Source organism: Vipera berus (assembly GCF_964194415.1).
Source record: "Vipera berus genome assembly, chromosome: 2".
NCBI lineage: Eukaryota > Metazoa > Chordata > Lepidosauria > Squamata > Viperidae > Vipera > Vipera berus.
This window is the reverse complement of record NC_138203.1, coordinates 152,067,175-152,089,853: the sequence shown is the minus strand read 5'-3', so window position 1 is coordinate 152,089,853 and position 22,679 is coordinate 152,067,175. Positions and strand designations below refer to the sequence as shown.

Sequence of the window (22,679 nt, the reverse complement as noted above, 5' to 3'; positions counted from 1 at the left end):
AGAATGCTTATACCATCTCTTAGGAAATGTACTTTGGGGAAATTATTGTGATTGTGCAATTAGAGGTCCCATGCTTGCTGTAAGTGAGCTTTTTTATTTTGGAGGTGAGACAGCATGATTTATTTAAACCTTTACTTTTAAAACTCTTTTAAAAACCCTTCCATTTACTATATCAATGTTTGGAGAAATTTCTCCAGCCTGGAGACAGAAATATATAGTATCCAAATTTGCTTAACATAAATCTTGCAAATCTGAGTACAATTTGCAGTTGGAGGAATAAGCACTGAGCTTCTAGGAGTCTCAGTCATATAGCACTGAGCAGTTACTTAATTTTTCCTTTCTTTTTGTTTTGTGGTAGGAGAAAAGATGGAAGAGATAACAAGAAGATGATGATGACACCTGTTTAAGACAAAGCAATTACATAATAAATGTCTGGGAGAACATAGAATTTCCTATCTTTACACCTGAAATTGCTTTGGATTTTTAGAGAGATCTAAATGTAGGGAAATTCATACATCGATAGAATTCTCTTCATTGGCAGTATTATATTTAAAGGTAAAGGTAAAGGTTCCCCCGCACATGCGTGCTAGTCGTTTCCAACTCTAGGGGCCGGTGCTCATCTCCGTTTCAAAGCCGAAGAGCCAGCGCTTGTCCGAGGACGTCTCCGTGGTCATGTGGCTGGCATGACTAGACGCCAAAGGCGCACGGAACGCTGTTACCTTCCCACCGGAGTGGTCCCTATTTGCCTACTTGCATTTTTACATGCTTTCGAACTGCTAGGTTGGCAGAAGCTGGGACGAGTAACAGGCGCTCACTCTGCTACGCGGCACTCGGGATTCGACCCGCCAAACTGCCGACCTTCTGATCGACAAGCTCAGCGTCCTAACCCGCTGAGCCACCGCGTCCCGTATTATATTTACCTCGTACTAAATACTTTTTCACCTTTTACTGATACTTTTCATACAGCATCTTCCCTCAGATCCATTACATTGTTTTTATGATGGCTTATTTTTTTAAAGTGCACACTGATTAATGGTGATGGATCAATATTATATTGAACTTATATGAATGAGAACATTTCCTTCCCTTCACAAATCCCCCTTCCCCATTTTTGTTAGAAATGAGCCCCAGTGAAGCACTAATTACAAAAGGTCTGGTATGTGTTTCTACCATGCAAGCCTGCAGATGCAAATGTGGATAAAGAGCAGGTGCCTAGAAATCATAGCAGATTTGCATCCCGAACATGATACCTTCAGCTGCAGCAACATGCAATGCTGTGCGAGAGTCATAGTCTTTCTGTTCCATGTCCATAGCTGACAGAGCAAATCTAGAAGAAAGCCAAGAGGACAGAGTTAAATGTCATGGAAGGAAATTTCACTTATTTCACTTAGACTCAAGATCTCTCTTCAGCACCATCTTTCTCTGGATAAGTAAAGTCATACCTCCGAAGAGCAGAGATATCTCCACTGTGAGCAGCAAACAGCAGATTCACAACAGTTTTGTTCTGAAAAAATATGAAGTATATTGAGCACATCTGGCCTATAATAACTCATCTTCATGATTCTGGAGGCTTTTAAAAAGTCTCATAATGAAATATTCTGAATATATGCCCCCCCCAAACAAAAATCTTCTACAGCTGGGTTAGAATGTAGCTAAAATAAGCTTCCAGTTGACTAGAATGGAGGAAAACATCTTCATTGGAGGCAGTGCTGGTTGCTGTTTCCTTGCAGTTTTCCTATACACCATGACTGATCAACTGTTTGTGCAACTGTGAACTGGGGGTGGAAAGGCATCCCTGCATACCCACTTCTCCAGCTTATTTGTAGCAGCAAGAGCACAGCAAAGGTTGCAAATCAGAGCTACAATTGGCATCCAGAGTGGATGATCATATACATTGACTGACTGACTGATCTTTGCCAAGAAGGCAAAGATCTCTTGTGTTTTTAATAACTGTACAGTCCTCCTGAATTGAGAGCTTTACCTCTCTAGGTTGGCAACCCTTACTCTGTCCTCTCTAAGACTTCAGGTCCATCATTTCTTGATAAAATCTCTTTTATGCATCTTAAACCCTGGGCCATTCATCTACCTCTGCTATTCTAACCCTCTAAGTCTTCTGAGTTTCTCCTCCACTCTGGTTCACTTAAATCTGTAGTATCTTTCCAATACAAGGGCCCTTGGTCTCTTACCCTAACTTCATCTCCTTCACGGCGTGGGTCCATCTTGCGGGTACAATGCAGCAAGTTGTCATAGTTGTGAAAGTTGAAGAGGGACACCAATTCCTGAAAAAATAACAGTCAAAAGACAAGAAAAAGAATCAAAAGGGAACCCAAATGAAAAGTTATAAAATAAACTGTGTAATGCTTTCTAGTAATTGGTTCAAAGTAGATGGAAGCAATATCAACATCCAAGATGCCACAGAACAGTGGTTCTTAAACTCTGGGCATTTTCCTCCAAAAGGCTAATTTGAACATATCCTGGGAGTAATTAAACAATTTGTAGTTGCTTCTTAATGACTTGATGTTCCAGTTTAGAACTCCTGCTGCAAAATGCTCATGTAAAACAACAATCTGGGGATTTTTGTGTGTGTGTGAGAAAGGTAATGATGTTTGAGACCAGGAAAAAGGGTAATTGGGTTAATCAGTTTAAGAATCATTGCATTAGAAGATACTCCCTACTTACAAAAATCTCTACATTAGAAGATGAAGTCAGATCAGCACTTGGGTCATTACCAAGTCCGAAGACAATAGGAATTGATGAAATATCTACAGATGTATGGCAAACTACAGAAGAACAATCAGTTCTAGCTTAGCTCTAACCAAATTATGCCAGCAAATCTGAAGTGTGAGAAGATTCATTCTTCTAATACCAATACCAAAGAAACAAGACTTAATAAAATATGCAAACAATTGCCTAGTTTCCTTAACATATGCCAAAAAGTAATCCTCAGGACCATCCAATGCTGATTGGAGCCCCTTGTGAAAAGGGAAATACCAGATGTTCAAGTTCATTTTAGAAGAAGCTGAGAATCAGGAGGCAATACTGCTGAGAAACACTGGAAAATCTAAACATCCAAAGAATATCAGAAAGAATCAATTATTTTTATTTATATCCCATTTTAATTTGTTTAATAAATAATTCAAGGTGGTGAACATAGCTAATGCTCTTTCTTCCTCCTATTTACCTCACAATAACAACCCTGTGAGGTGGGTTGGATTAAGAGAGAGAGAGTGCCTATCCTAAAGTTACCCAGGTTAAGGCAGGACTAAAACTCACAATCTCCTGGTTTCTCTCCTGATGCCTTAACCAGTAGACCAAACTGGCTTTCAGTTCATGTTTCATTGATTACAGAAAGTCTTTTTATATTATTGACCTGAGTAATATCCTTAGGAAAATGGAATCTCAAATCATCCATATCCTCATGTGAAACTTATATATAGGACAGAAAGCCACAATCCAGACAGAACACGGCAAAACAGACTGGCTCCAGACTGATATAGAAATGAAACAAGGCTATCGACTCTCTTCTCCATATTTTACCCTATATAATTAATATATAGTGAAGGAAGCTGGATTGGAAGAAGATGAGAGTGGTTTTAAAACTTGAAGAAAAGAATTCAGTAACCTGCACTATGTTGATGACACTACTCTAATGGCTGACAATGCAAACGATCTAGAAGCTCTACTAATGAAATTCAAGGAGCATGGAGAAAATTGGATTAACTATAAATGTAAACTATTAATAAGTATAGCAACCAACCTTCATACTAATTGAAGGCAGATAGGTTCTGTCTTTTAGGATTGACTGTCTAGTAAAGAAACTAGCAATCAAAAAATAAGTCACTAGCTAGCATTTGGTAGAAGAGAAATTAAAGCCTTGGAAAAGGTTTTCAGATATGACAACGTGTCTGCCTATAAATATCAGAAACATGCATGAAATTCTTTTCCCAGGGACAGTCTATGGAAGCAAAAGTCAAACTCTGAAAAAACAGGATAGAAAGAGTATTGACACTTTTGAATATAGAGGTTTCCTGAGAATACCATGGATAACCAACAAACAAATGGATCAAAGGACAAATCAATCCAGAATTTTTATCTGAGACCCAAATTACCAGATTTTGGATTTATTATGCAAAGACTTAGTCCCTTGAGAAATCCAGGATGCTAGAAAAAGTGGAATAAAAAAAAAGAAAAAACCAGTAGCAAGACTGATGGATCTGATTTCAGCAGCCATGAATGCATCACTGGAAGACCTGAAGGGCCATGTTGGGGACAGATCATCTTGGAGAAGTTTTATTAAGTAGTTACTACTGTGTTTCCCCGAAAATAAGATCCAGCATTATATTATATTATATTATATTAGATTAGATTAGATTAGATTAGATTAGATTATTATATTATATTATATTATATTATATTATATTATATTATATTATATTAGATTAGATTAGATTAGATTAGATTAGATTAGATTATTATATTATATTATATTATATTATATTATATTATATTATATTATATTATATTATATTATAATCTCCAAAAGAGGCACCAAGTCTTATTTTCGGGGAATGCACTTCTTCTGCAGCCATTAGCCACTACTCACGTGCATTGCCCCCGGCCTCCATTTCACTGTCAGAGGCCTTCTGGAAAGACCTCTGCAGCTGAGAACAGAGCTCCAGATTGACATGCGTGGCGCCCCGGGCTCCATTTCACCATCAGAAATCTTCAGGAAAGACCTCTGCAGCCGAGTGCGTCAATCCAGAGCTCCATTCTCAGCTACAGAGGTATTTCCTGAAGGCCTCTGATGGCGAAATGGAAGCCGGGGGTGATGTGTGCAAATGGCAGCGAGTAGCCACAGAAGAGGGCCAGCGAGGCAGGTGTTGGGGCATGGGAGGCCTGGCTACAATGATAAGCAGGAGTAGGGTGTGTGGGTCAGCTCCACCCTCCCCATCCCCACCGTAGCTTGATTTTTAGACATGTGCTGCACCCCAAAACTAGGTCTTACTTTTGGGGTAGGGCTTATATTAGCGCCCCCCCCCCCAAAAATCAAGCTAGGCCTTATTTTCAGAGTAGTTCTTATTTTCAGGGAAACACAGTAAATATCAACATCAATTTGATTATCAATACCAATACAATCAAGAATTTCAAAATTTGGCATACAAAAAATGTGGGATTTCAGCAGTTCAAGCGCTTCATGGTAAAACTATTTGTATTTTCTCATAGATGTTAATTTTGATATGTTTTCATTGTTATGACATAAAATGTAGCCCTTAAATATCACAAATACATCAATTATATTGTCATTCCCCCCCCCCCAATTACCCTTTGTTTAATATGGAGAGTGCTTTTCATATTTATCTTTATTATAGCATTACTCTTAAGAAATGGAGACCGGGAGAGTGGCTTGCACAAAACCTCTGTGCCCACCCATCAACCCAGTTCTGTCATCATTCCATCCATGGTTCTCACAGGCTCTTTTTAAAAGGTTCGTTCTGTCATGTCTATAGTTTCATTAAACTTGCCTGACAAAACCCAATTCCTCTTGTGCTGTTGCCAGCTTTATCTAGAGGGGGCGATAGACACATCACTCCCATAACATTGGGCACTACCAGCAGGATAGCCCCAGAGACTGCAGATTTGGCAGGAAGACCAACCTGGTAATGAGAAAGAGATTACATGAAGGATACAATGAGTCACATTTTAAGTATCTCAAATCTCTTCCTCTTATTCAGCTTTAAACCAAATAAGTATAATTGAGGGACAAAGAGATGAAGTTGATCACTGCAAATGGCAAAGCAGATACCCAATCTGCAGTATATTCCAGTTGTATTATTAATTCTGGAAGCTCTTTGCAGGTGCAAATTAGGCTTTGCCTGGTGCAAAATTACATTTCATGCTGGGCTGGGAAAATGAAACTGGTGGCTATTACCATGCAGATGAAGCAGGAAAATAGCACTAGAGAGAAAAATTTCTGAAAGCAGAAGTGGATCTGTATATAACTACTGTAACCACATTTCTGGTCTGCTACATGCACACCTATTTTTAAGAATGGTGCATTTTTGGTTTTCCCTCTTTTGCAAAGCATCATGCCAAGTATTAGGAGATGACTGAAGAGAGTGGATAGGTACTACTTATCATTCAGAAACAAGTGCCCAAGAGAGGAGCTTGCATTGCATAAATCTAAGAAGTACCCTATATTTTTCCAGAGAATGCCAGTGTACAGCTGTCAGAAATGAGCTGAGATCAACACAAGCCAAGAGGTATCCTACAGCATCTTGTGCCTCAGCAAAATGTCTCCCTCTGAACCACAAGTCTCCAGCATGTACAAAAGCTTCTCTAGACAAAATTGTACCATCTCTTGATTATCTTGAATATTTGTGTGAGGCAAATATAGTATGATGTAGCTAGACCTAGTTCACACATCATACTATGATATAATGTGGCTTATTTGGTTTTAGTTGACTACGTCATTTGAACCCAGGCAATTATACAGGTAGTCCTTGACTTATGACTTCGATTGAGCCCCAAATTTCTATTTCTGTTGCTAAGTGAGATGGTTGTTAAGTCAGCTTTGCCCCATTTTACGGCTTTTCCTGCCATGGTTGTTAAGTGAATCACTGCAGCTGTTCAGTTAGTAACATGGTTGTTAAGTGAATCTGGCTTCCCACTGACTTTGCTTGTCAGAAGGTATCAAAAGGCGATGACATGACTCTGGGACACAGCAACAGTCAAAAAGATGAATCAGTTGCCAAGCGTCCAGATTTTGATCACGTGGCCATGGGGATGCTGCAACGGTCAAAAGTGTGAAAAACAGTCATAACTCACTTTTTTCCAGTGCTATTGTAACTTTGAACAGTCACTAAATGAATGGTTGTAAGTCGAGGACTACCTGCATTTTATTAAATGAGGCAAGCCATGGCATAGGCCTCAGCATAGTACAGGAACTTGCAAAAGTGTTGTTTCTGCTTCAGTAGCACCTGATTCATCTGAGCATTTCAATGGAGAGGAACGGCCTTTGGAAGAGAATTCCCCCTGAAATCAGCTTTTCATGGAAATAGTCCTATCCTCTTTCTGGATGCTCTCTGTTTCTTCCCACCCACCCAAAACAGAGCAGAAACTTACATGGAAGGCAAACTGCCCCGAGAAGTCGTACATGCCACAAGAATGCATGAGGCTAAGGGTGTTGCGGATGGCTTCGTCACTGAGGACACACTCGCCTGTGATAGGGCAGATGCCACCATTGGCAAGAGTGGCTGCCATGACACTGCCAGACTCACAAGTCACTTCAACAGAACACAACTTCATAAAGGGTGGGGAAAAAGTTTTCAAAAAAGAGAAATTAGTTATAACAACATCTTAGTAAGAAGCCCAGAAATCAGTCCTAAACTCTGCTTGGAGTGAAAATTTAGGGTCTGTACATAAATGTGGTTTAACACAGAGAAAACACCTGATATAATATTTCTTGAAAAATGACAGATAATTCTGATTATGTGAAGGTCTCTCCAGAATCAACCTTTTTGATCTGATGCCTGTTATATGCATCAGTGTAAACTGTCAGTCCCAAGAATCTGCTAGCTGGGGATGATGGGGAGTATAGCATATTGCAGTTTGGAGACACTGGCCTGTGGGATATTAATCTAAAGTAGGAGTGGGGCACTATGGCACCTTTATGATCTGAGAACTTTAACTCCCAGAATTCCTAAGCCAGAATTCTGGAAGTTGAAGTCCTCAAGTCATAAAGGGGCCATAGTTCCCTATCTCTGATATAGAAGAATAGGTTTGGATGAAAAAAACAACCAAATGCCTCCCCCCCCCAAACTCAGAAGGATTGTTTTGTATCCAACATACCACCTCAGCTCCAGTTCAAAATGCAACTTACCTGGAAATACAAGTCAAGAGCTGCCATCATGTCCGCACCATGTGGAAAGCACTGCCAAGTAGGGATTAAAGAAAATAAAGTTGGATCAGATCTTGGCAAAGTTGGTCTTTCCCAGTGTGAGGGGTTTCTTTCAACTTTCAACTGCATTTATCCTGGTCTGCTAGAAAGCCCAGGGTTTCTCTCCCCCACCTTTCTTCTTGTTACCTTTTTGTCTTTGAGATAGTAGCCAATGGCATAATTCCGATCTCCTGTTTCTTTCTCTGACTGAAACCTGCAAAGAAATGGGCAGAAATCTTCATTTCTCTCAGCCTCTGGATTACTCCATTTGGAGAATTATCATTCAGATTAAACCTGACATGCTGCTAAGCACTCTAACTGCAAGCCCATACATAGACACAACACATGTGCCTTACGTGGTATTGCTGAATCCCACAAATTCATTTCCAGCCATCTTCTTCAAATAATCCACCACCTAGAACAGAAACAAAACTGCATTTGGAAGGGACCTCTTTATGATCCAGCTCTTTTTTTTATTTCAATCTGGATTTTTCCAGTCTTTCAGTAACCCTTCTTTCTTTTTCTCTTGCCAGTCAATTAATTGTATGCCTAATTGCAGTATTTTTAATTTCACAGAACAGTTTGGTACCTATTTTGTTGATTATCACTCATCCTTCAAAATAATAATAAAAAAAGCGCATTAAAAAAATAGGGATGCTGGACTGAATGCTCCTGTAAGCTGCAGCTTCCCCATTCTTGTCCCTAATTGAATGTATCAGAACTACTGCTTGTCACTTTGTCATTTAGAAACCATGCCCTTGTGTTCTGCATGTGTTTCACCCTTCATCGGTAAATATTCTAGGGGATTTTTAAACAAATGACTAAATCAAATGTCAGGGTTGCATTGCAAGATAAATGACTTGATCAACCAGCATTTCCAGAAAATCAATTTCCCCTCCAACCCTGAGAAAGGGCAGACTCACGTAGTCAAACTTCTCTGCTTTATTGCAGCCCATCTGAGGAGGAAGAAGAAAAAGAGAAAAGAATCGAATGCATTCTGAGACCCAGTTTAATCTTGACAAATGTAAACATCCAGGATGGTGGTTGTTAGAAAGTTTAGAAATGCATTCTAAAACTTCTAGTTAAGATAGCTACAGGGGTCCCAGATCAGTTCTTGGTGGAGCAGTGGGCTAATGCCTCCTTAAGTAACACCAGCTGCCTGCAATTAGTGCAGGTTCGCATCCCACCAGGCTCAAGGTTGACTCAGCCTTCCATCCTTCCGAGGTAGGTAAAATGAGGACCCAGATTGTTGGGGGCAATAAGCTGACTTTGTAAAAATGCCGCTGGGGGGGACGGGACGAAAGCCCTAATAAGCAGGCATATACATAGAATGAAGGCTATTGCTAAGCACATTGGTTTGTGCTTTAGATTGTAAGCCGCCCTGAGTCTTCAGAGAAGGGCGGGATATAAATGGGATTTAAAAAAAAGTTCTTGAATTGGATAGAAAAGCTGTTAAATCTTGTGTAGAACTTCAGGGACAGAAGAATGGAGGAATATTTATCTTTGAGAGAGTTTTGGGTAGATGAGAAGAGGCTTGAGCTCCACATGCATCTGACATGAAACAAGGGATCCCTCAACTTTGGCCAAGAGTGAGAGAGTAAGACAGTTGTAAGTCTGACTAAGGAAGAAAATCATAATGGGAAGATCACTGCAGTGACAGCATATTATAAATGCAGCAAACAAACCCAAATTATCTGTAATCCTGCACCCTGGAGATAAATTGGAACCAGAATCTATCTTTGTAGGACCATATCAAAGCTGATCCTTATCAAATAGCCCAAATGCTACTTCTGGGGTGGGAGGAGTAGATGTGACAATGTGTGTATTGCAATATAGACTTTGCACCTTATGTACCGTCCCTTATATGGGAGTTATTCACACAGTGTCAGATCTGCCATCATACTGCTGCAGCCCTGCTTCGCTTTGATGGCATCCTACCATAAAGTATGGGAAGGGCAGATGGGAGGATATAGGGAGCGGGGATGACAGGAAACAGAAGTGCCAACCAGAGAAAACAGTTGAATGATCCAATGGGCCACAGGCGAGGGAATGGAATGCGAATGCCACCAAAAAGGTGCCAAATTTTAGAACTGTTACCAAAACAACTGGTTTGAACCTTATTGACCACTAAAAAAGATGAGCAAGGGGAGAGGGCCTGGGAGAAGAGAAAGTTACCAGGTTTACATGGGAATCCTCAGATCTGGCTTTGCTTAGCTGTAACCACTTGGCCCTTAGTAAAAGTATACTTTTCACTACAAATGGAGTTGAGGGTCTTTCTTTCCTAGATGCCCAAGCTGGGACAGGCCTGACACACAGTATACTAAGTCATACTGGTAGTTTACCAAACACAGAAGCTACTGAGTTCAAGTTACATGAAAACCAAACAAACCACATTCCAGTATTTGTGAAGTGAGTCCAGAGATATGTTGTCTTTAATCCAAACTGTATTATACTCTCCATTTGTTGGGTGACTCCAGCCCATGTCTAATACCAGTACTATAGCCAAAGAAACTTTACCTTGATAAGAGAGCTCACCACAATGGCTCCTGCATTCACCATAGGGTTGTGTGGAATCCCTGAATGCAAAGGAATGGATTAAAACAGGATTCTTTAAATTTTGCACCCTCCTCCTCCTCAATTAGGTTTCTCTAAAACACTGGCCTTCTCAATATAGTGGAATCTGTGTTGATTGTGAGGTGGAACTGCCAATCAAAGCATAGTCATGTAGGCCACCACCTTTCTGTTTACATTCTAGAGAAAAACTGAGGAATTATGGATTTGGGATGTATAGGTGGACAAATCTGAGAAAGGCTGAGAGTTTTAACCCTAGAAAATCTCCGTCAGTCAGGGAAACAGAGTTAGAACTAGTGCTAGAGCAGTGCTAGAGTAAGCAAATTGTGATTGGCTATAACTACATTGTAGAATCAAGTTAACTTATTTAATGAACTATTTAAAATTATTTAATGTAGGTCCATTCATTTCTTTGCTTTAAAATTAACCAGGTAAGAGTTGTTGTCCCTTATCTTACCCGTGTTCCATTTAGTCATGTTACCTCAGAAATAAAGGATAAATAAAGCTGCCTGGAGTCATTCCAGTTTCACAACCTTATAAGTATAAGAACAGAAAAAAAGAAATTCCAAACCTCAGCAGGGTTATGATGGCAGCAGGACAAATAGATCTTGCAGAGATCTTGCACAGTTTATGGGATTCACTTTAAAATTAATTAATTTTAAAATTAACAAAAAGAAAATAAGAAAAGTACACTCTCATCAAGAGGTCTAATTGGTGCCAGGTTTTTGTTGTTTTTAATGTTTTAATTCAGAGGTGTCAAACTGCCGGCCTGCGGGCCAGATGCATCACGCAAAAGCTACGCCCATTCCAGCTCCGGCAAGGGGAAAAAAGTTCTGACGTCGTGACATGTCATGTGACGTGGTGAGTTTGACACCCCTGCTTTAATTGGTTGAGTTTTATAGCTTTGAAAGTGATTTTATATGTCTTTTAATTTTTCATTGGGAGCTTTCCAGAATTGATTGAAAGATGGGACACTTTAAAAATGTTTTAAATAAATAAGATGGGACCACAGTTTCCAAATCCTCACTCAGTACTGACCAACTTTTCTGGCTGGATTTTTTAGGAGCTATAGAAGCCATTGATCTGCAGGACTTCTGAATTGGGAAAGAACCATGGTGGTGCAGTGGTTAAAGTCCAGTATTGCAGGCTGAATCTGCCTACAGTGAGGAGTTCAATCCTGACTGGCTCAAGGTTGACTCAGCCTTCCATTCTTCCAAGGCTGGTAAAATGAGGACCCAGATTGTTGGGGGCCATAGGCTGACTCTGTAAACTGTTAGAAAATGCTGTAAAACTCTACGAAGCGGTATAAAAGTTTAAGTGCTAGTGCTATGCTTGCTGCAGTCTTGTTAACAGTATAATAAGAACTATTGTTTTCATTTTTAGCATGACCCTAAATTATTGTTTATTCATATGCCATTATGCAGGCCTTACCGAAAAAGAAAAAAAATCCACAAATACTTTAATGAAGGATGCATACTTTTTCACAGGTTTGTTAAGTATCATTCACTTAATACATAAATATACAAATCATAAGAAAAAGTAGGACCAATGAACTAATGGACTGTTAGGCACATATACCCAATGATCAAACAAACAGAAAAATAAACGTAAGAGGTAAACAGTTCTCACTCCCCCCTTGAATATTTTCTGCGGGAAGAACTGCCTCAATTTTGCAAGGAACTTAAAGTGGACTGAAAGAGAAAAAGGTTTAATGGGGCAGATGAAGATTCAGAGAAAAGCTCTCCTTCTTACTTTCCATGGGAATATTAATAGGGAAAATACAGATATTTTATGGCCTGCATTTTCATACAATCTTTTAGTACACCAGGGCCTGTACACTTTTGCCATCCTAGAGGCTTAAAGCAAGTGTTTCACACATATTACACAACAACAGACTTTGTCTTTCAACAGAAGTTGCATCCTGGCTCAGACATGGGAGGTACAGATGTTTTCATCACAACTGGAATGGTCTCATTCACACAGTAAGGCTTTTAGTAGTCAAAGGGGCTGACAAAGGACAGCACCTGTGTTACAACAGGGTCTGCAAAGATTTAAACTACGGTCTCCTGTTCCTCAGCACACGTAGGCTCCTCTCCACTACTCACCTTCTTCGTTGAGAGACAGTTTGTCGTAACGCAGCCCACTGGGCTCTTTGCCTACATACTGATGGACTCTCTCTGTGCCCAGTTCACTCACAGCAACGGCATATTTTAAGGGCTTGACACATGACTGCAGGCAGAAGGGAGTCATAGTGTGGCCCATGGAATGCCTAGGGGAGATGGAGGGAGAGAAATAATGTGTACCCAACAACCCTAACATGGTAACCTGACATTTGTGCAAAGTGTGGGAATGCTGTTCCCAAAACATTGGACCTTCTGGTTTTATACTGCTAACTGACTAGTGGAAACTTCAGAATTTCTAACAAGGGGTGTCCAAAATTAAACCAAAGGACTCCTACATGTGAAGAACTCTGATCTGTGAACTTCAGTCAGTCTCTCAAGGCCCCAGGATGAGATACTTAGTGACACAGCAGAGTTCATAATTCAGAGTCTCCAACATGAAGGGAGCTAAGGGTACACATGGAAGATGGAAAAGCTCTTTTTTTGCATATCCCCAAAACTTGTTGCAGGGGTTGTGGCTGATCACAGAATATCAGGAACACCCTCTATCCCCTCCTTTGATCGTCTCTTCTGTCTGAAAGACCAACACCAGCATATTGATAAAGAGGCAGGCAGGAGTTTATCCCCAGTAGTTCATGCCACAGCCAGGCACAAGGACTGGTTCAATCAAAGTCATCATTTGACAAACCTGAAGCAGCCACAGTGGCTGGGCTGACAACATCCTAAGCCCAAACCAAACTGACTTCCCTGCTGTTACCCAGAACTACAGTACAGTACAGGTAGTCCTTGACTTACAACAGTTCAGTTAGTGACCATTCAAATTACAATGGCACTGGAAAAAGTGACTTATGACTTTTTCACACTTACAACTGTTGTAGCATCTCCATGGTCATGTGATCAAAATTTGGATGATTGGCAATTGGTTCATATTTATGACGGTTGCAGTGTCCCAGGGTCATGTGATCCCCTTCTGCGATCTTATGACAAGCAAAGTCAATGGGGAAGCCAGATTCACTTAACAGTTGTATTACTAACTTAACAACTGCAGTGATTCACTTAACAACTGTGGCAAGAAAGGTCGTAAAAACAGGGCAAAACTCACTTAACAAATGTCTCACTTAGCAACATAAATATTGGGCTTGATTCTGGTTATAAGTCAAGGACTACCTGTATTACAGTCCCGTTGAATTTGGTTTGGTGGTTAAAGCGCCAGGTTAGAAACCACGAGACTGGGAGTTTTAGTCCCCCTTACGCAGGAAAGCTGGCTGGCTGACTTTGGGTCAGTTAGACACACTCCGTCCAGCTCACCTCACTGAGCTGTTGTTTGGGGGAAAATAGTTTTTCCTCTTCTGTAATAATCACCACCACCCCTTTTTTGCACCTCAGTTCTTTATACACACCGTTGTCCGTCCACTGTGCAGAGAGATACACCCCAGATGTCTGGATTACATTTGGCCCTTTGTGGGATGTAATTTGCTACCTGTATAAAAGGAAAGAGAAATTGTTCAGATGTGGGACAAGCCCTAGGGAACAGTCATTAACCATTTGAGCCTTGGTGGAGCAGTGGGCTAATGCCTCCTTAAGTAACACCAGCTGCCTGCAATTAGTGCAGGTTCGCATCCCACCAGGCTCAAGGTTGACTCAGCCTTCCATCCTTCCGAGGTAGGTAAAATGAGGACCCAGATTGTTGGGGGCAATAAGCTGACTTTGTAATAATGCCGCTTGGGGGTGTGTGTGAAAGCCCTAACAAGCAGGCATATACAGAGAATGAAGGCTACTGCTAAGCTTGTAAGCTGCCCTGAGTCTTCGGAGAAGGGCGGGATATAAATGGAATTAAAATTAAAAAAAAAAAATTTGCAGCCCATCTAACTCAGGGCAATGGAGGAAGTTTCCCTTGGCCTCCCTTGTATACCAGTGAGATTGTAGGATTAAACTGAAACTAAGAGAAGCAGTCTGCATGAGTGCGCTAATGAGCAAAATCCGCAGCAGAGGAAGATATCTTAGACTGCTACATACATTTGTGGTTTTATTTTATTACGATACAGCCCTTGACTTGCAACCGTTCATAGCAACCATTTAAAGTTACAAAAGAACTGAAAAAAGTTTTGGAGGGATTTTAGTAAGAGTTAAGGGTACTTAAGGGGAGATAAAAGGGACGCGGTGGCTCAGTGGGTTAGGACGCTGAGCTTGTTGATCGGAAGGTCGGCAGTTTGGCGGGTCGAATCCTGAGTGCCGCGTAACAGAGTGAGCGCCTGTTACTCGTCCCAGCTTCTGCCAACCTAGCAGTTCGAAAGCACGTAAAAATGCAAGTAGAAAAATAGGGACCACTACGGTGGGAAGGTAACAGCGTTCTGTGCGCCTTTGGCGTCTAGTCATGCCGGCCACATGACCACGGAGATGTCCTCGGACAAGCGCTGGCTCTTCGGCTTTGAAACGGAGATGAGCACCGGCCCCTAGAGTCGGAAACGACTAGCACGCATGTGCGGGGGAACCTTTACCTTTACCTTTAAGGGGAGATATTCATGTTTCCTCTTCCCATGAAAGTTGAATAAGACAACCTCTCTCCTTAATTCTAAGGCCAGCCAGCCACCCTCTTTGCCTTCCTATCTGCCACTCTCCTATTCCACCCAAGCCCTGGGGAGCTTTCCATAAATATTCTTTTTTTTTTGAAGGTAGCAGTGTTCTGAACCAGCCCTCTTCTCGCACCCCTAATCAAAAGAAGAGACTGGAAAGCGTCCAAGGCTAAAAGGCTTCTGCCAAGATTTAATAGTAAACACACAAGAGCTTATCTTCTCAAGCAAAAGAGTTGCTTTCAGCAACCAGCCCCTCCCCAAACACTCCTTTTATAGAGAGCTCAGGGCGTGGTCTCCCTGTGCCTCCTCCCGAGGAGTCCCATAGCCTTCCTTTGTTTGTCCCTGCTCGACTGCCTCCTGCGTCGGGCGTCCTTGAACAGGGCCAGCTGTGGGTCATCATCCTCCGCACTCTCGGGCTCACACAGCTGAGCAGAGGTTCCCGGCTGAGGACTCTGCAAAGTCTCCAAATCATCATCAGCCGGTTCGTTTCCCTCCTCCCCCACATCTGAGTCCTCCGATACATCGGAGCCGGCTGTCGGACCCACAGGCTGACCCTGAGTCACAACACGCAGAGGAATCCTATTATTTACCTTCTGCTATGTGCAATCAGATCATTTTTACCTTGCCCTCCCTAAGTCCTTTGGTACACTCAAAGATCTGCTCCACGTGAGATGTAAACTCCTTGAAGTCAGGGATGACAAATTTCTTCCGGAAAGCCTGGGTCAAGAGAACTATGTTGCTACTCACACACCTGAAAGCCAAAATTATTGGTGAAATATTGAATGGCACATAGGGGAAGAATGTAGGATGTCTTATTTGGAGACCAAGCAGACATGAAAACTGTAACGACCATTTTATCTTCTTGTTCCTTTGCCTTGAAAAGCAGCTGACTTGGCAATATCAACCCAACGACTCAGAAGCATGTTTCCTCTTTTCTTGCACTTTGAACATCCAAACTTAACAAGTTAGCCAATTTTTTTTTAACTTTCAGCTTTTAAATGCTAACGGACTTATCATCTCTCCTATCTTTCTCTATAATTCTTTTTTTGGATAACCTCCTGTAGCTTCTAGCTGCCGCTTGTAAAGTCCATAGGAAAAAGAAGTCACAGAATAAACCTTCCCTTCCCATATATTGGTTGAATTGTATAGTGTAGTGTGGTATGGTTTGCTTGGTTGTAGTTTGTTTGCTTGGCCACAGTTACCTGGGTTCACAAAATGGAATATGTTGTGATTGACAAAACTTCACAGGTTGGATTCATTCAACAAAGCACCCAATCGAAAAAATACCACATGAAAACAGTATGTTGCTTGAATGCAGCTACCATTAAATCAGACATTAGGCATGGAGTAGAAATTCAAGTTATCCAAATAAAAACTTGAGGTTTTTCCAAAATAATTGGACATTTCTTTTAACATTTTGAAGCTATCCCTATTTCATATTTGCTGTTCCTGAATGTGCAAATTTAAGTACTGTAGCATGTATATTGCTTAACCAAAATAGCTCTTGTGTTTTTAGGCTATGAAAAATTGTGGTGGGCTAAGGGGAAGAAGATATAGTCAGGTAGGAAGAGATGCAAACTGGAGATATGTGAGAATATGACTACAGAAGGAATTCTGTGAATCGGGGTGCGATTGTTTACAGAACAAAATTTGTGTGCGACAGGATGAACGAAAACTAAATTTGCCTGCAGGAGCTGATATGCTTTGTTAAACAAACATAGATTGAGGGCTCCAGTTGCAAAGGGGCAGCCACAGCACCACCAGGAACACTTCAGTGTAATTCCTACCTCCGAAAAAGTTCTCGACTCAGCATTCCTCCACTGCTAGATCCTTGAGTTGCGGTCCGCATCAGATTAATGCAGTCGTGAAGACGTGGATCTGAGGTCCAAAGGCCAGTGCGCTGTAAGGCCTGAATGAAAAAGAACATGTCAGGGAAGAGGGTTGTAGTACCGTATGTGGTACCCAGTACAGCTAGTCCTCGATTTAGGACCTCAATTGAGCCCAAAATCTCTGTCATAAAGTCAGACATTTGCTAAGTGAGTTTTGCCCCATTTTACAAGACCTTCCTTGCCACAGTTGTTAAGTCAATCAGTGCAGTTGATAAGTTATAAGCTGGTTGTTAAGTGAATCTGGCTTCCACATTGACTTCGCTTGTCAGAAGGTTGCAAAAGGCGACCTCTTGACCTTGGGACACAGCTACGGTCATAAGTATGAGTCAACTGCTAAGCATCTGAATTTTGATCACAAGATCATGGAGATGCTACAAAGGTCACAACTGTGAAAAACAGCCATAAGTCACATTTTTCAGTTTGAATGATCACTAAATGAACTGTTGTAAGTTGAGGACTACATGTACTTTAGAACTCATTGGTATGAAGGGTGAATTCTTAATTAAACTTTGGTACATGCATGCATGTGCTTTTGCACGTGTGGAACCTCCCCATCCTGTTTTTCAGAGGGTGGATGGAACTCTCTTTAATCAAGTACTGAAATTGAAGGCTCCAATGAAAAATTATGGATATTGCCCAGAAAAATTAACTGTGAGAGTCAATTGTATTATAGGTAAAACAGAACCCATAGATACTCCATTTCAATAGGTATCAGAATAGCAGATGTTATTGTAATCTTTCCTTCCTATGGGGTAGCAATTATGACAGCAGCATCGCAGACAAGGCTCTTTGCAACAATTTGAATGCTGAGTGAATTCATGGGACTATGACAGGGCTTTGTTTTCAGACACCAGAACCTGCAAGATCTGCTCCAGAAAGATTAAGGCAGGGGAGTGGTGTTCTCCCTGAGTTCTTAAAGCAGGGGTCTTCAAACTTGGCCCTTTTATGACTTGTGGACTTCAACTCCCAGAATTCCTCAGCCAGCATGCCTGGCTGAGAAATTCTGGGGGTTGAAGTCCACAAGTCATAAAAGGGCCAAGTTTGAAGACCCCTGTCTTAAAGCTTTGTTAGTTTAATTCCAATTATATATACTGCCATTTGTTTTACTACTTGTGCAATTTTTTTTAAAAAAAATCTGGAATTAATCATGTTAACCTTCACTTTGCATTTCTATTTTATCTTCACATTGTCACAGTTTTTTAAAAAAAAATTAAATGTATACTATTATTTTCAAAATAACTGTACAAGATCTAAAGAGTTTGTATGATAGGTATCGCATTAGTAACGCAAGGTTTTTACAATTCTAGTATTTCCATTTGTCTACAATGGATTGTAGAATAATTGCCCTTTATAAACCTAGAGATGCAGCATGAAAACTTTTTAAGCCATTTGAAAGACCCGTTTTAAATAATTTTAAACAATCGTAGCCACTCTTAAGGTCATATCTTACAGTGGTAAATTTGTGAACAGAGATGCTTTCCTGTCCTTCGGCTATTGTGTAAAAGAGCAGATCACTGAGACGTGGCAGCATCCCATTCACTGAGGGGTCCCTGGAGAGAGATGGGAATGACATATCTATCATCATCATCATCATATAGCAAGATGTAGGCTTCTTCATTGAAAATTACAGATCATAATACCAATGAAGGAGAATATTTGTAGCTCAGGGTTGAAATGAGGGGTTCTTGGTGCTCTCTGAGCTTGCTTGTTTTCTTGCAGACATTTCATTACCCTAACTACGTAACATCATCAGTGCTGATGAGGCACTGATGGGAACACTGGTGATGTTACCTAGTTAGGGTAATAAAACATCTGCCAGAAAACAAGCAAGAACAGAGAGCACCAAGGACCCCTCATAGATCATAATTTACCATGGTGGTCCAATGTGGTTTGACAGATGTTTTCCAATTTTCCAGTCTAGGGCTTAGAAAATGTGACTGGCCAAAGTCACCCAGCCAGCTTCCATGCCTAAAGGAGGACTACTGTAGGTCTCTCTGCTCCTAGATACCAAAATTAATTAATTCCTGGGAAGAGAAGTATCTCCTAAAAGAAAAGAATATGGGCAAATTAAAGCCATGCTACCAAGAGAGACAGGAAACATTTTCCCCACGGGAAAACAATTCCACACTCAATTTATTCTCTTCATTAGCTCCTACAGGTCTGCTTCTCAGTACTCAAGACAAGAAAAAAAATAGATTTCCCCTTACCAAAGTTGGAGAGTCACCAGTATCAGGGATGGTTTGGAGCAGAGTTGATGGGACTGTACAAGGCATCAATGTCAATGATATTTGTCATATCATTAAAGTAGTATTAATTACATTATTTTCATATAATGAAAATGTGAGGTTTGATGAACATCTGAAATTTCATGGGGTCGAAGTTATCTATGTGGACTATTTATCAGGACCCTTCTGACTCTGGAATTCTGTAAGTCTACACTGTTCCAAATATTGAAATGCCTCATAATCAGGATTTTCTGTATAATAATGCTGGGGTAACTCTCCCAATCTAGCCATTTAGTTTCTATTCTCTCTATTGTCATGGGCCATGGGAACATAGAATAGACAACAAGATAGTTAAGGGAGGAAGGAATGCTGGCACAGAAGAGATTCTTGAATCCCAGGGAAGCATTAGAAAGAGAGTAATTCTGCCTTAATTACACTAGATATAAGTTATGCAGAAAAAATTACTGTGCTATGCCTTTAAGATTTTGTTGTATTGCTATACAAACAATAAATATATTTTTTAAAAACCCAAGTCTTTTTGTTTACCATGGAACTTGACATCTACCTAAAGGTAAAGGTAAAGGTTCCCCCGCATATGCGTGCTAGTCGTTTCCAACTCTAGGGGCCGGTGCTCATCTCCGTTTCAAAGCCGAAGAGCCAGCGCTTGTCCGAGGACGTCTCCGTGGTCATGTGGCCGGCATGACTAGACGCCAAAGGCGCACGGAATGCTGTTACCTTCCCACCTATTTTTCTACTTGCATTTTTACGTGCTTTCGAACTGCTAGGTTGGCAGAAGCTGGGACGAGTAACAGGCGCTCACTCTGTTACGCGGCACTTGGGATTCGACCCGCCAAACTGCCAACCATCTGATCGACAAGCTCAGCGTCCTAACCCACTGAGCCACCGCGTCCCTTTTTGACATCTACCTACAAAACTCTAAACTGGCTTTTGCTTTTTAATCATAAAGGTAGATTCAAAAATATCCCCATTTATTTTTTTATTCCTGAAAAATCCATTATACCTCATTCAAATTCATGTTTAATAATTCTTTGGTACTAACTAATGTGGCCTGTTATTTTTAATCTTCTCCATCTTTATTAATTTATTTCTGGCAAGTATTTGATATTGTAAATTTGATCATTGAAACTGTGGAACACATTCAGTTCCGGCATCTTATTTAATATAAAAAAAGATGCTAGAATCAGGGGAAAAGAAGAAAAGAACTAATAAAGCCTAATATTTTGAGATATAAATTGTACAGTGGATAATAATGTTCCAATGCTATTATTTTATTATTTATTATTTTATTATTTAAAATTAGTCTGAAGGAAAAATAATTTCTAGATAAATGAATTTAAAAGAAAAAAAAATCTATTTAAAATGATTTTCAGAAATGCATGGGTTCTAAAAAGTAAAGGAGCATGCCACCATAATAGTGATATAATGGACACTCATCAATATACATTCAGGTACCGGCACATTGAGTTGCACATCAAATATGAAAAAAGAGAGACAAAATAGCAAGAATAACAGCCTTGCACCACAAGTGGCAAAAGAAACATTATGTACAAAACCCCAATATTTCTCAACAACTAAAAATGTTATTTGAATGTTAGAAAAATGCATTGAAAAGTAAAATATGTATTTCTATGTTTGAATCTACAGTGTCCAATTATGATCAGATCAGGCATCCGACAGAAACACAATCGCTATCATTTAGGACATGGTGGATATTTTCTGCCCTGGAAAAAAAATTCCCCACAGTATTAACCATGTCCGATATATTTTAGATCATAAAATAGCGCCAAGGCTCAGTTTGTTTTTCCTTTTCCATAGTTGGTTGCATTTTGGAACAAGTGCAGTTCCGCTGCTGAGGGGATGTTTCTGAGGCAGCCAGCATTTCTGCTGGGAACAGCCTCAGATTTCACCCCTCAGATTGGCAGAAGTGAAGATGCTTAGCAGGTCTCTAAAAGTATTACTGGCTCTAAATAAATAAATAAATAAATAAATAAATAAATAAATAAACAAACAAACAAACAAACAAACAAACAAACAAACAAACAAACATGAAAATGCCAAAAACCAATAGGCACCAACCAAAAGGCAGTGACAATGACTTCTGTATATTTAGAGCAGGGGTAGGCAACCTCGGCCCTTTTATGACTCATGGACTTCAACTCCCAGAATTCCTGAGCCAGCCAAGCTGGCTCAGGAATTCTGGGAGTTGAAGTCCATGAGTCATAAAAGAGCCGAGGTTGCCTACTACCCCTGATTTAGAGAATTTAGTCAGAAACCTTGATGTTTCTTTTGTGTCTTGGACTGGTAGAAAACTCTCCGATTGTGGCTGCGCAGGCAGTGTGAAGGTCTAGATGCGTTAAAAAAAAACGAAAAGAAGCACCGAATGAAACAAATTAAAAGGCTGACACCCTGTTTGGGGAAAGCTTTCTTTTTCAACCCCCTCTCCTTTGCCCATCTACTTCATTTACTTGACTGAACAAATAAAGCTGGAGTACAGGTAGTCCCTGACTTATGATCACAACTGAGCCCCAAAATTCTCTTGTTAAGTGAGACATTTATTAAGTGAGGTTTGCTCCATTTTTACGACTTTTTTTGCCACAGTTGTTAAGGGAATCACTGCAGTTGATAAGTTAGTAACACAGTTGTTAAGTGAATCTGGCTTCCCCATTGACTTTGCTTGTCAGAAGGTTGCAGAAGGTGATGACATGACCCCGGGACACTGCAATGGTCATAAGTATGAACCAATTGCGAAGCGTCTGAATTTTGATCACATGACCATGCAGATGCTGCAAAGGTCGTAACTGTGAAAAACGGCCAGAAGTCACTTTTTTTCAGTGCCATTGTAACTTTGAATGGTCACTCAACGAACTGATGTAAGTCGAGGACTACCTGTAGCAGGAAAGCAGCATTTATCCTTGGGTGCCAATGTGAAAAAAAGTCTGGACTCACACCCCTGGATCTATCACATGGAGAAAGTTCACTAGTAGAAGCAAGGGGCTGCATACTAGAAAAAGCCAAAGATTGGGATTAAAGTGATCTTGCACATTTCGCCATTGGGAATGGCCAGACGATTCTCTCTCCCCCCCCCCAATTTAAGATCCCCCAAACTACAGCGTGACAAGCGGTAGCCCACGCCTCCCTTACTGGTCAGCGAGGCGCTGTTTAGGCGGCTGCGGCTGCTGGTGACGGCCATTCATCACCGCCTCTCTCCCTCCGGCGGAGGAGAGAGCTCTGCTCAAACCCCCGGGAAGGACCAGCTCCAAATCGCGTCCCGACGACCCTCTCCTCCAGTGGCGCCGAATCTCCCGCGTCTGCAGCGCTCCTGTCACGATCCTGAAAGCGCCCAT

At 40.8% G+C, this 22,679-nt stretch overlaps 2 protein-coding genes across 2 annotated transcripts in view; one reads left to right on the top strand and one right to left on the bottom strand.

The window, feature by feature from the left end:
* SPRYD4 (SPRY domain containing 4) overlaps nucleotides 1-549 on the top strand; it is a gene marked incomplete at its 5' end in the record, with an annotated part of 15,230 nt that extends 14,681 nt beyond the window's left edge. The window contains one exon of the transcript XR_014025423.1: nucleotides 359-549. The remainder of the gene's footprint in view (nucleotides 1-358) is intronic.
* Nucleotides 1-22,679, bottom strand: part of GLS2 (glutaminase 2) — a gene marked incomplete at both ends in the record, with an annotated part of 24,395 nt that extends 1,716 nt beyond the window's left edge. The window contains 16 exons of the mRNA XM_081319999.1: nucleotides 1,251-1,327; nucleotides 1,443-1,504; nucleotides 2,187-2,279; nucleotides 5,523-5,654; nucleotides 7,123-7,299; nucleotides 7,880-7,930; nucleotides 8,084-8,150; nucleotides 8,293-8,351; nucleotides 8,860-8,892; nucleotides 10,454-10,512; nucleotides 12,613-12,776; nucleotides 14,028-14,107; nucleotides 15,822-15,951; nucleotides 16,988-17,109; nucleotides 18,540-18,639; nucleotides 22,477-22,679. Of these exons, the coding sequence (XP_081176125.1) occupies nucleotides 1,251-1,327; nucleotides 1,443-1,504; nucleotides 2,187-2,279; nucleotides 5,523-5,654; nucleotides 7,123-7,299; nucleotides 7,880-7,930; nucleotides 8,084-8,150; nucleotides 8,293-8,351; nucleotides 8,860-8,892; nucleotides 10,454-10,512; nucleotides 12,613-12,776; nucleotides 14,028-14,107; nucleotides 15,822-15,951; nucleotides 16,988-17,109; nucleotides 18,540-18,639; nucleotides 22,477-22,679 (1,609 nt within the window). The remainder of the gene's footprint in view (nucleotides 1-1,250; nucleotides 1,328-1,442; nucleotides 1,505-2,186; nucleotides 2,280-5,522; nucleotides 5,655-7,122; nucleotides 7,300-7,879; nucleotides 7,931-8,083; nucleotides 8,151-8,292; nucleotides 8,352-8,859; nucleotides 8,893-10,453; nucleotides 10,513-12,612; nucleotides 12,777-14,027; nucleotides 14,108-15,821; nucleotides 15,952-16,987; nucleotides 17,110-18,539; nucleotides 18,640-22,476) is intronic.